At 41.0% G+C, this 14,235-nt stretch overlaps 2 protein-coding genes across 5 annotated transcripts in view; one reads left to right on the forward strand and one right to left on the reverse strand.

The window, feature by feature from the left end:
- Window positions 1–12,190, forward strand: part of mettl21a (methyltransferase 21A, HSPA lysine) — a 61,451-nt gene extending 49,261 nt beyond the window's left edge. The window contains exon 4 of the mRNA XM_067988087.1: window positions 10,840–12,190. Within this exon, the coding sequence (XP_067844188.1) occupies window positions 10,840–10,976 (137 nt within the window). The 3' untranslated portion in view covers window positions 10,977–12,190. The remainder of the gene's footprint in view (window positions 1–10,839) is intronic.
- The window catches only part of creb1b (cAMP responsive element binding protein 1b), a 63,651-nt gene that overhangs the window by 18,597 nt on the left and 30,819 nt on the right, over window positions 1–14,235 (reverse strand). For all 4 annotated transcript variants that reach the window (XM_067988082.1, XM_067988083.1, XM_067988085.1 and 1 more), the window contains 2 exons: window positions 8,874–8,993; window positions 3,214–3,357 (listed from right to left, as the gene is read on the reverse strand). In XM_067988082.1, the coding sequence (XP_067844183.1) occupies window positions 3,214–3,357; window positions 8,874–8,981 (252 nt within the window). In that variant the 5' untranslated portion in view covers window positions 8,982–8,993. The remainder of the gene's footprint in view (window positions 1–3,213; window positions 3,358–8,873; window positions 8,994–14,235) is intronic.

Below are 14,235 nucleotides of genomic sequence, written 5' to 3' on the forward strand. Positions count from 1 at the left end.
ACAATTACTGCCTAACATCTCGGGTCTCACAAAGTATGCAGTTCTAATTTGATTTGTTCACCATTTGTGAGAACATCCCACAAGCTTAAATCCTTTACTGTAAATTATACTGCATATAATAAGCTATCTACTCCCTGCAATTCTCTTTTCTTTCATACTTACGTCTATCAATTCATTACTAGACCATGTGCAACGTTGATGTCCTGTTTGACCTTGAGCTAAGCATCAATGCTCATGTGGTCTATCATCAAGGCTACCTACTTCCACCTCTGAAGTATCACCAGGTTCAACTTCTCCAATCCATTCCTCGTTGGCCTCCCAAATTCTAACCCATCCAGAACTCTGCCAACTGCATCCTATCCCACTCACCACATTGTCTTGTTTAACTTCTTTCTACTCCCTTATTACTGTACACAACGTCCTCCAGCATCCAGATTTCAACATCCTCATCCTGGTCTATGAATCCCTCCATGGTCATGGCTCCATCTTGCCTCTGCTAACAAATCATAATTTTTGACTAGCTAGCTCTTAACTGGGTTTATTATGTATATAGTAATAAGGAAGTAGAAGGAAGATAAACAGGACAAAATAATTAAAAAAAATATGGGAAGGTAAAAAAGGAAAAACATGTCCAAACAAGGGAAATTAAAATGAAATGTATGTATATTAATGCAGAGATTATAAGAAACAAATTGGGGGATCAGAGTCATTGATTAAAATAAAAATTGATATAATAGCATGTAACTGAAATATGTTTGCATGGGCAATTAAATAAATCTCCGACTTCCAGTCCACCTTCAGTCATCACACCATAGCAACCTGGAAATTCCTTCCTAAAGTCCTCTACCATGCCTCTACTTTACTCCCCACATTCAACAATTTCCTCAAAACTTACCTCTGTTCACATCCCCTAACTCTCCTTGATGTCCTGCATCCGCTTTGTAAAACATCTAGGGATGTTTTGCTGTGTTAACAGCATCATGCAAATTCTTATATGGAGAAAAAATTTAAAATGCAAGTGTTAAAGCAATTTAACCTTATGGTACACATTTTGTGTGTCCAATTAAGTACTGGATGAATACCACCCTTTCATTTCTGGGACCTGGGACAGAATTCAGCCTGGCCTGATGGGATGAAAGTCTCATTTTGTTGTGGTAAAAGCATTACTCTGCAAGGAACCGAGCTTTAAGTGATGTGGAAATGCCCAATGTAGACACTGATGATATAACAGCGCTGAAATTGTGCTACCTGGTATTATTCTATGAGCACGCTTAACGTGCTTCTTTTAACCAATATCTTAAAGGTGTTCACTCATTTGAAAATAGACCAAGAAACTTCATATGCTAATAGTGCAAAGGTAATTTCAAGACAAATTTATTTTGTTAACAGGCAGGAAAACCACACAAGGGAATGCATGTTGCTTCGTAACTAAGGGAAGTGAGTCACCTACTGTTCAAACAACAGTGTTTCAATAGTTTTATCAACTCTTTCCGTTCTGTTCATGCTAGCAATTGCTCTAGTAATTCCGAATGTTTGTGTAATCCAACCATCTCCTCCTCTCAATCTTACCGACAAACCTGACAAGCATTTATTACCAATACTGTACACCGGGACTACTCAAATGATGGACTGTGGTCCACATCTGCACTGCAGAGTTCTTCCAACTGGACTGTGGCAGCTGTTCACCACTCTTACACCCTAGCTGTGCTCATTCTCTAGTGCCACTGCCATTAGAAGCAGCTGGCATTAAGCCAACTATAATTACCTGATGTCCAGGTTGACATTTATCCATCAACCAACATCACAAAAAACAGATTATCTGGTCATTGTTTGTGGGAGCTTGCTGTGCACAAATTGGCTGCCACGTTTCTTACAATACAACAGTGACTGCACTTCAAAAGTGTACACTTCAATGGCTGTGAAGCACTTTGCGATGTCCTGAGGTCATGAAAGGCACTATATAAATGCAAGTCTTTCTTTTTACCAGAGAAACGATGCAGCACAATTGTTCTCAGTTCTGTGAAATAGGTGTTGGTGGGCACTGAACATGTTGGTTAGGCCTGAAGTCCAGACATATAAATTCCCACCAGCCCCCTGTTAAAAAATAGTTGACTGGCCATTAAGTTTAAAATGTTTTAAGCCTGGCTGCGTGTCAGCTTTATCATGTGAGATGGTTATTTTTGCATTGAAATGTCATGCAATTTCATAGTAAAGTCCTGGTAGAAAATGAAATGTTTCACCATGTGATATGTCTGAATGGCTTCTTGTGAATTATTTTCTCATGATGTAGGGAATGGGAATTTCTGGTATGCTATCCAATTTGTTAAGTGTTTAGCTTGACTCTCTAAGAGTTTTTATATTACCTTACGGTCAAGTACGACAGATACATTAGTGGTCTTACTGTGTCTGTTTTTGTGCAATGGTCAAAGATCAATTATTCAAGGTTTGAGATCAAATATTTGGGACTCTGAAACCCAAACTTATTAACATTTTTGATAAGCGGACTTCCAGTCAAACAAATTGAGTATATCTGCTGTACATTAATTTGAGAATATACGTGAGTTTACAGTAAAGGAATATAATGGGCAAATTTAAGAGGAGACAAAGACTGGGTATTTTAGGAGAAAAGTTGACACCTATTGAGCCATTTTCTTTTAAAGAGGGAAGACAAATTCAGAGCAAAGGAAATTCATGATTTTATTAGATGAGTATGTCTTTGAAGGAAATAAAGCTTTATGTTAAAAAAATACTGCATCAGCCCCTTGTGAGTTTCACCGAAAGCTGTTACGAAAATATAGAACTACTGCTTGTTTCAGTAACACCATTAAAACACTGAAAATAAGGAAAAAGGGTCAAGATATCTGCTTCAGATCTGCGTGCTCCAAGTTGCTGAATTTGTGGTCAAGCTTTTTCTAAAGTAAGAAAAATGGAAAGCACCTGTAAAACTTGGATGTACCACAACTAGAAAAATTACTAAAACAAACAAATCATAAAAAATAAACATGAAAAAGAAAGCTGGAAGCTTGTTTTCCCACATGTTGGCCACCCTCTGCCCCAAATTTGAGCAATATCCCCAGGAAAATAATTCAGAAATAACTTACATATGGGCTATTCCTCAAATTAAACTAATTCCTAGTGCTTGAAAAGTGTGGCTTATATTTAGGTAAATAGAGTGTATACCTCGGAGCACATAGGTACTTTAGTGAGACTTACATGGACAGTCTGGACTTGAGGTGACTGGATAACTGATGATTGAGCTGCCTGGATAACTCCTTGGACTTGAACAGTCTGTCCATTAGGCAACTGCACTAAAGTTACCGTTGGACTGGTTGTTGAATGGATCCCAGGCATGGTTACCTGTAAATATCAAATACAAGGAAACTTGGTTACTGTAATTAGTTCACTCTTCAAATATTAATTCAATCTTTTCATTCAAATATTCGATTCTGTAACACTGGATAAACATGCTCAATACAACAAAATACACAGAAAAACTCCTGTATGCAGAAAACGCAAATTATTCTGTTTAAAACACGTTAACAACAATTTGACTTTAATGTAGAAAAACATCCCAAAGCTCTTCGTGGAGGTATATTCAAAAAAATAAATAAATGCTGAACTAAAGGAGATACTAGGAGGGTTAACCAAAAGCTTGGTCAAAGAGGTAGGTGAGAGGGAAGCAACGTTATGGAGGTTGTAGAGAGAGCATATGGTCGGAAGCTTAGCTCGAGGTCGAATAGGACATTGAAGATGTTAATGGTCTGGGTGGGTGCAGTCAGTGGTGAGGATAGAGTGTTTGTAGCGGGGGCCAAAGCCAGTAGCTTCAGTCTTCTCAATAGCTAGCTGGAGGAAATTGCTGGTCATCCAAGACTGGATTGCCAGACCACATTCTGACAGCACAGAGGTCACAAAGGGGTCGAGAGAGGTAGTGAAGATGTAGAGCTGCATGTCATCAGGGTACAAGTGGAAGCTGATCCCATGTCTATGGATGATATCACCAAGGGGCAGCATGTGAATAAGGAAGAGGAGGGGGTCATGGATGGATCGATGGGGAACTCCTGAGGAGTTGCTGTTAGGATGAGAAGGGATAGTGCACCACTGTCACAGTTACAGATGGTGTCATTTGTGACTTTGCTAGAGCCATTTTGGTGGTCTGGCAGGGGTGGAAACATGATTGGAGAGATTCTTTTGGAAAATAAGGGACCCCAAACTGCATAAAATATTCTGAATATGACATCCTTGATTTTTACGAGTCTGTTCATGAACTTAATCTCCAGTGCAAAAATACCAATGTACCAAATACACACGATAAAGAATAGCTACTGCGTGGGAGTGAATACTATATAATAACCTAATCAAGAACTCAGGTGACATAACAAACCGCCACAGCAAAGCTCAACTGGTTTATAATGATCATCTAAATTCACCTAGTAAGAGACTGCATTGCTATCACTAACAGTTATGTTTCATTTTCTTTTTAAAAGTTTCCAGTAATATATATTTTTTCCCAAATAACTTAATTTTATCATACAAGATAATAGAAAAACTCTCAGGTTATTATAGAAAACAAAACATGCTTTTTTTAGGTTGTACTTGACAGATACCCTAGGATACTTGTTCTAAAACAGATGATCTGATCATTTATTTAATTGCAGTTTGTGGGACCTTACTGGGCGCAAATTGGCCGCCACGTTTCCAACGCTTCATAAAGTACTTAATTGGCTGTAAAGCGATTCGGGGCATCTTGAGGTCGTGAATGGCACAATATAAATGCAAGTAGGAGCATAGGAACAGGAGTAGGTCATTCAGCCCTTCGTGCCTGCTCCGCCATTTGATAAGATCATGGCTGATCTGTGATTTAACTCCATATACCTGCCTTTGGCCCATATCCCTTAATACCATTGGTTGCCAAAAAGCTATCTATCTCAGATTTAAATTTAGCAATTGAGCTAGCATCAATTGCCGTTTGCTGAAGAGAGTTCCAAACTTCGACAACCCTTTGTGTGTAGAAATGTTTTCTAATCTCGCTCCTGAAAGGTCTGGCTCTAATTTTTAGACTGTGCCCCTACTCATAGAATCCCCAACCAACGGAAATAGTTTATCTCTATCAACCCTATCCGTTCCCCTTAATATCTTATAAACTTCGATCAGATCACCCCTTAACCTTCTAAACTCCAGAGAATACAACCCCACTTTCTGTAATCTCTCCTCGTAACTTAACCCTTGAAGTCCGAGTATCATTCTAGTAAACCTACGCTGCACTCCCTCCAAGGCCAATATGTCCTTCCGAAGGTGCAGTGCCCAGAACTGCTCACAGTACTCCAGGTGCGGTCTAACCAGGGTTTTGTATAGCTGCAGCATAACTTCTGCCCCCTTGTACTCTAGTCCTCTGGATATAAAGGCCAGCATTCCATTAGCCTTATTGATTATTTTCTGCACATGTTCATGACACTTCAATGATCTATGTACCTGAACCCCTAGGTCCCTTTGGACATCCACTGTTTTTAACTTTTTACCATTTAGAAAGAACCCTGTTCTATCCTTTTTTGATCCAAAGTGGATGACCTCACATTTGTCTACATCGAATTCCATTTGCCACATTTTTGCCCATTCACCGAATCTATCAATATCGCTTTGTAATTTTATGTTCTCATCTACACTGCTTACAATGCCACCAATCTTTGTGTCATCGGCAAACTTAGAAATTAGACTTTCTATGCCTTCAACTAAGTCGTTAATAAATATTGTGAATAATTGAGGCCCCAAGACAGATCCCTGCAGGACTCCACTAGTCACATCCTGCCAATGTGAGTACCTACCCATTATCCCTACTCTCTGTCGCCTTTCGCTCAGCCAACTTCCTAACCAAGTCTGTACTTTTCCCTCGATTCCATGGGCTTCTATCTTAGCTAACAGTCTCTTATGTGGGGCCTTATCAAATGCCTTCTGGAAGTCCATATAAATAACATCCATTGGCATTCCCCAACCACTACTTTAGTCACCTCTTCAAAAAATTCAATCCGATTTGTCTTTCTTTCTTAAGTGTGCCAGAACCACAGCGCACACCTGCCCATTATTTACCATTAGCTCAGATAACAAAGAGGGCTTTTTGTTGAGGTTTGGGACCCCTTAATGCCTACATCTAATCAGTTGTGTCAAGTACTACACAATGCTGATGTTGTGCATAAAACCTCCTTTTTTTGAAGAAACCGAGTGCACCTTCTGTTCTTTCAAATAATGGTGAATTAAGGACAGGTTTGTGCTGTGAGCTTGGTCCACTAGTAACTGGACTGAGACAGCCTGAGCTGATGAAACATAAATCCATCTTTTTTATTCCAAATTTTCTCCCCTCATCTTCTGAAGTCACTGACTTATGCTTGGGTACGATTCCATGGGCACCGACAGCCTTCCAGCATCTCACCTAAAGCCATCCCTCACATGAGTTTCGACAGTAAGTGCAAGTCATATATTTGACTGTGGAGAGGATCACAGCCGAATTGTGTTCTTATCTGACATGCTCACTGTCCAGTAAAAAGAAAAGACTTGCATTTATGTAGCGCCTTTTACAACCACAGGATATCCCAAAACACTTTACAGTCAATGAAGTACTTTTGAAATGCAGACACTGTTGTATTGTAGGAAATATGGCAGTCAATTTGCGCACAGAAAGGTCCCATAAACAGCAATATGATAATGATCAGATAATCTGTTTTAGTGATGTTGGTTGAGAGATAAATATTAGCCAGGATACCGGGAAGAACTCCCCTCCTCCTCTTCGAAGTAGTGCCATGGGATCTTTTACATCTACCTGAGAGGGCGAACAGGGCCTTGGTTTAACATCTCATCTGAAAGACGGCACCTCTGACAGTGCAGTGCTCCCTCAGTACTGCACTGGAGTGTCAGCCTAGATCTTGTGCTCAAGTCTCGAGTGAGACTTGAACCCACAACCTTCTGACTCAGAGGAGTGTGTGCTACCAATGAGCCGGTTATTGGGTCTGCATGAAGCACGAACCCTGGCTGATTTTTCCCCTCCCTAGCCCAGGGCTATTGAGACAATTGTGGCACTGGCACTACCACTCTGACTGAGATCAGCTAACTTTATCAGATAGAAGAGGCTCATCCCGTCACTGTGGGTCAGTCGCAAATGCAGTGCATCACTCAGTACAACAGTCTACCTTCTAAGGTGGGTTAGAAGAATATCTCAAAAGATTTGTAACTGAAATCAAGGTAGATAAATCTCCGGGACCTGATGAAATGTATCCCAGGACGTTATGGGAGGTTAGGGAGGAAATTGCGGGTCCCCTAGCAGAGATATTTGAATCATCCACCGCTACAGGTGAGGTGCCTGAAGATTGGAGGGTAGCAAATGTTGTGCCTTTGTTTAAGAAGGGCGGCAGGGAAAAGCCTGGGAACTACAGACCAGTGAGCCTGACATCTGTAGTGGGTAAGTTGTTAGAGGGTATTCTGAGGGACAGGATCTACAGGCATTTGGAGAGGCAGGGACTAATTAGGAACAGTCAGCATGGTTTTGTGAGAGGAAAATCATGTCTCACGAATTTGATTGAGTTTTTTGAAGGGGTAACCAAGAAGATAGATGAGGGCTGTGCAGTAGACGTGGTCTACATGGACTTCAGCAAAGCATTTGACAAGGTACCGCATGGTAGGTTGTTACATAAGGTTAAATCTCATGGGATCCAAGGTGAGGTAGCCAATTGGATACAAAATTGGCTTGACGACAGAAGACAGAGGGTGGTTGTCGAGGGTTGTTTTTCAAACTGGATGCCTGTGTCCAGCGGTGTGCCTCAGGGATCGGTGCTGGGTCCGCTGTTATTTGTTATTTATATTAATGATTTGGATGAGAATTTAGGAGGCATGGTTAGTAAGTTTGCAGATGACACCAAGATTGGTGGCATTGTGGACAGTGAAGAAGGTTATCTAGGATTGCAACGGGATCTTGATAAATTGGGCCAGTGGGCCGATGAATGGCAGATGGAGTTTAATTTAGATAAATGTGAGGTAATGCATTTTGGTAGATCGAATCGGGCCAGGACCTACTCCGTTAATGGTAGGGCGTTGGGGAGAGTTATAGAACAAAGAGATCTAGGAGTACAGATTCATAGCTCCTTGAAAGTGGAGTCACAGGTGGATAGGGTGGTGAAGAAGGCATTCAGCATGCTTGGTTTCATTGGTCAGAACATTGAATGCAGGAGTTGGGATGTCTTGTTGAAGTTGTACAGGGCATTGGTGAGGCCACACTTGGAGTACTGTGTACAGTTCTGGTCACCCTATTATAGAAAGGATATTATTAAACTAGAAAGAGTGCAGAAAAGATTTACTAGGATGCTACCGGGACTTGATGGTTTGACTTACAGGGAGAGGTTAGACAGACTGGGACTTTATTCCCTGGAGAGTAGGAGGTTAAGGGGTGATCTTATAGAAGTCTATAAAATAATGAGGGGCATAGATAAGGTCGATAGTCAAAATCTTTTCCCAAAGGTAGGGGAGTCTATAACGAGGGGGCACAGATTTAAGGTGAGAGGGGAGAGATACAAAAGGATCCAGAGGGGCAATTTTTTCACTCAAAGGGTGGTGAGTGTCTGGAACGAGCTGCCAGAGGCAGTAGTAGAGGCGGGTACAATTTTGTCTTTTAAAAAGCATTTGGACAGTTACATGGGGAAGATGGGTATCGAGGGATATGGGCCAAGTGCAGGCAATTGGGACTAGCTTAGTGGTATAAACTGGGCGACATGGACATGTTGGGCCGAAGGGCCTGTTTCCATGTTGTAACTTCTATGATTCTATGATTCTAATACTTGTGCTGTCACCGGTCACAAAATGTCATTTATTGAGCACATTAAAAAAAAGACCCATACCTGTGCAATAGTGGCAAGCTGTGCTTGAGTCTGAATTGCTAGCTGGTGGGTTTCCGTTTCTGAAATTGCAGTGTCTCCACTCTGTTGAGCCTCTACACTGGAATCCATTGTGTCCTTTACCTGTAGCACCAGAAAATACAGATTGAAAGCACAAGCAACATGCACGGTAGTCAGTATAATGCAGGTGCTGTACTTACTTGGCACGTTAATCGAAAGAGTGACTGCTTTCCTATTTGTGTAGCCACATATATATGCTGAGATTGTTCTCCTTAAAGCAGAGACGGTTAAGGGGAGATTTAATAGAGGTGTTCAAAATCATGAAGGGTTTTGATAGAGTAAATAAGGAAAAATTGTTTTGCGCAGTGAGATATGATGATCTGGAATTCGCTGCCTGAAAGGGTGGTGGAAGCAAATTCAATAGTAACTTTCAAAAGAGAATTGAACGTTTACTTGAAAAGAAAAAAATTGCAGGGCTATGGGGAAAGAGCAGGGGAGTGGGACTGATTGGATAGCTCTTTCAAATAGCCAGCACAGGCACGAGGGCCGAATGGCATCCTTCTGTGCTGTAAGATTCTATGAAATGTGTTTCATCCAAATGAATGAACAAGATGGTCCAACAGTGCAGCAACTTGAATAACTAATAATGCATTGCACGGCTGAAATATCTGGATACAGCTTTGTTTCTCCAATTCTCAACATGGTGAATTCCCTGTATCTGCCACACCTCCAGGGAAGATGTAGATTACTTTTCTGGTTTTCTTATTGGAGGGGAACTGGAGTGAATTTCAGCTACTCTCAACCAAGTGAATGAGGAGCACAGACTTCAATGAGGCTGTTTGCCCACTCTCTGAGTCATGGAACCCAAAGGCGAAAAAAAATTTGCACATTAAGTTAAACCAAACTTTTGTAGTAGGAACCCGATCATTAGCCTCGATGTCCTTGGATTAGGAAGGAAGGACAGGATTCTCAGTGTTGACCATTATCCAGGGAACCCAAGAGTCCATGTGAACATGGATAGGATTGGGTTCAGCTGCAATTGCTCCCAAAATCAATTTGCCTGTCAACATTGTCAAGGCTCGCACATGAATAAAAGGTAGTGGAAGGCACCTGCCGCCAATGAAGCCTTATCCAAGCAGGGAATCAATACATTCCAACATGGAAGGGAGAGGTGAAACAGGCAAGCAAAAAACTTTTTGAAATAAATTTCTTATTAAAATGCGATATATGGTGTAAATTTTATTTGAACCCAAAAATCCTATCCACCTGGCATCTGTCTTGTAGAATATCTGGATTGCTCAGAAGAAAAACAGTGCGTTCCTTCCCTCCAGAACATTCTCATCAGCTGAAGGGTGACAACAGTGGTTGATAAAATATCTTTCTTCTCCTTCCCCTCCAACCCAACCCAATCCATTTTCCTGGTTCGAGGAGGAATCATGATGCTTTCAAGAGGCCCCAGGATATGGTTAATGGAAACAAAATAGAGAGTAATGCTGCATAGCTTTGGTCAATAATCTCCAGTGTAACAGGGTTAAACAGACTCTCAATATATTGAACAGAAATGTTTCTTGGGGCACGATCGGGGGCGGGGTAAGGAAAAATCTATGCCACCAACATCATTGACAATGAGTTAGTAGTTACACACTCTTTCACAATAGTGAAAGAGTCAGAAGTTATATAAGAGTGCTTCACAAAAGAGTGGATACCTACATTGCACCATTGCAAGCAAGTGTTATATTCAGTAGATGCACTGATGTATCTCAACTGTACTTTGACGGTCACATAAATATCCCAGATCTAATTATGAAATGCTGCTGCACCTGGACAGTCCACAATAATTGGCTGATGGATATATGTAACATGTATGGGGGCATTTGTTTTTAGGGTCTTCCTCCCTCAGTAGTTTATCAGTTTTCATTTTGAAAAATTAAATTAAAGTGTATTTTTCTCTTTATTTCTTCTCCTAAAGGCAGTGGACTCACAGATGGTGTCAACCGTTCAGCACCATGTCCAAGTGACCATCCTTCATACCCACGTCTTTGTAATGGGTACCTGACTGTAGAAAGGGACGGGAGCACAAAGCTGAGGCTCAGCCTGCGTCACTGAATCTCTCACCAGGAGCAAGACCGTAAGGTGATTTCCTCCATCTACCGTCTAGCCCAGGGACAGTTCTGACAACCCACTCCCACCACTCCTGTGCAGGCAAGATGAAATGACTATGCAGACGGGGGATTCAAGCTGGAACCTTCCTGATCTGTATGATTTAGTACCACGCCCCCAGAGGAGTCTGCAAACACCTCCAGAGAAAAAAAATGTTTTGGTCAAAACTGACCGGAAAAATTCAATGCTACAAAGAAACCTTTAAAAGCCTCTGAGTCATTCATTCTTAACACATGAAAATGCTCGATTTTCTCCATAATTAATGACTCACTATCACAATCATAGCAACTCATGGCTTTGAAATGTGTGATTTCTGAGAATGTGAATTTTATTGGCTGTTTATTAATTGGAGTAAAACAGGAATTCTCCTGCTTTTCAGTACAAGAGAAATTTCAGCCACTAATTAGTCTCTTTATATAGTTTGTTGAAACATACTCTCCTTAAATTTAGGTTGCACAATTTTTGTTTTAAGTGGCGTACTCGAGAAGAGGGCAGGGAAAAACCTGACAGAATACCCCACATACATCTCCATTGCAGCTGATAGAGGTGCACAGAGCCGTATACTGCGAGGCTCAAAAACACAAAGATTTGGAGAAGTTGCATGTTTGGCATGTCTGTCAGGTGAAAAATCAGTAAAAATCCATTTGAGATAATTTTAAAATTCAGGAAATTACTGGTGAAAGACATAAATAAAAACTATCGACAGTTTAAAACCGGCACTATGCCGCAATTAAAGCACTTGCAAAATTGTAACATATTGGTGAGCTCTACTATGTGAGGCAGTTTCACATGGACTGTAAGCAGACTTGTGCAAACTGTTTCCTGTACATTAAAGATGTTTTGGCCTCAAAGGGTAAAATTGATTCTAATCACTCTCAACTGTAAAACGCACAAGTTTAGAATATAATATTCAAATTTGTTTCAGAGCACAACTACAAACACCTGTTAAGTGATAATGCAATCAAGCTTGTCACTCTCAAGTTTGCTGAAATATAGCAAGTACAGCGCTTAGTGACTTTTATTATACTGACCCCAAAATGCAAAGTAATGTTGCAGCACTATGAATACATTTAGTAAGATCACATGGTCTCAGATCACTGTGCTCGGTGAACGATGAAATCTGTGTTTTAAATACACCTTAAATAAAACGCTCAAATGGCTTCCCATAGTGATCAATTTTTTTTTCTGACTAAAGACCTATCCGCCCTTTTCAATCAGAAGATTGAATCCGTAATACAGGAGGTCATGGGCTTGGGAAGGGGAAGAGAAGAAATCACAGCTGAGCCCAATCCTGTACCCATCCAACATCTACATATATGCACTTTTCAGCAGAAGCAACTAGATAGTGAATGGGAGGAACAATCCAGGCTCACGTTCTCATTCCTAACTAGAGGGCTGAGGCCCAATTGTAGTACCACTACAGTCGCCTGCCGAAGATCAGCTGATTCAGCACAGACCAGGAATCAAATGCAGGATCTTCCTGTATATCTCAGCTCATTACTGGATGCAGATGTTGAGCTATCAGGGACTCTGATCTCTCACAAGTCAAACCATCTACTTTTAGTGGCTCTCTGCTGAGTCCCGATGATCTACCCACATTTTTGGCTGCACTATCTCCGCTGACTCAAATGGAACTTCACATATCTTCTATTGCTTCCAAGAAGCTTGGTTTTCTGCTTCATACCAAACACTACTTCTCCCCTTTTAACTCTTGTTAAAGTCCAAGTCCATGCATCATTTAACTACTGCTCCCATAACCAAATAGGCTCTTAACACCAAGTTTGCACAAAAAGAAGCTTGTTGTCTGCTGGGAAATTCCACTCTTACTGTTAACCTGCAAACTCACTCTATCCCCAATGCAACCTTCTTTTAATCTCTCTTTACTTTATCAATACTATGGTCTCTCTTCCTCTTAACTTTCCTTCCTTGTTCCTTCTTGGCTCCAAATGTAACATCCAATGAACTTTTTTGCCTCCCTATATCCTCAGTGTTGAAACAAAGACTTGTTTTATTGTCTCCCATTCTTTCAATACTAAGCAATTCCTTACCTCTGCCTTTCCATCCTCCAACAGTTTTCAGGCTTTTAAAAACCAAGCTTGGTACCACCGAATCACTGCTTCCTGACCTAATTCATCTCTTATTCTTCTCAATCTTCGCCTTTCACTTCAGTTTCTCAAAATAAATAGAACAATTTTAAGCCATTGAACAGCTTATGATCCAAAAGCACCCCAAAGAACTAACGATGCATGAAGGGAAGTAAAATCCTGGTTCCTGTTGACACCACGCTACCGTTCTCAGAGTGCAAATTTCCCACTAGCATCAGCCAATGAACTATGTTGAAGATGGCAGCTGACAATCAACTGTAGGCCAACTAAATTATGTGTTCAAAAGTGTTAATATATTCTAGGCATTCAATTTCTTTCCCCACCTGTTCTATGCTATATCCTAGGCATTCGGGTGCATCACACAGAACATGGATCACTATTCTATAATCTAAAGGAAATGGAAAACAGAATACATTGAATAGAACTGTCCTCGATCATCAGGAAAGAGATCGAGGGATCTTTAGTGCTCGGCTGTAGTAAGAAACCCTGTCACAATTTTCAGGTTTTATGATAGATGTTTGCTTGGGTTCAGGATCACCAGTCACTGCCAGAAGTAGAGCTTGCGTCCTGTACAATGTGGAGTAAACCTTATTGTGCCTAATATCTAGTTAAACGGTAGCACGACACAACGACACAGGAATCACAACAGAGAACCCTTACTCCATATTCCAGCTACTCAAATATCACCAAGTGAATTCTCCTCTATTTACAGAATGTGGACCGAAAACATTTTTATCAAGGCATCAAGCTTGAGACTATCAGCTGGTTTATTAAAAAAAACATGAACGGACAGAGTGAAGCAGAGGTTCCCAAACAGGGAGGCACGACAAGGATATCGGGGGAGGGAAGGCGGGCCAAAAAGGAGAGCCACCAATGCAATCTCACATAACCAGAGCAGGTGCATCAAAACCTCAGGTAGGGCAATCTTCACACAGTGCAGGTTGCTTGAATTCCTGCTGATTTCTAGGCGTGGGAGTTGGACCAATCAGAGCTGCTTCTGGTGCGCAGTAATCTGTTACTACCATGTGCAACTGATTGGTCCAACTTCCATTTTCAGAAATCAGCTGGAATTCAAACATCCCAAGATTGCCCGATGTGAG

The sequence above is a fragment of the Heptranchias perlo genome, chromosome 7, assembly GCF_035084215.1.
Source record: "Heptranchias perlo isolate sHepPer1 chromosome 7, sHepPer1.hap1, whole genome shotgun sequence".
NCBI lineage: Eukaryota > Metazoa > Chordata > Chondrichthyes > Hexanchiformes > Hexanchidae > Heptranchias > Heptranchias perlo.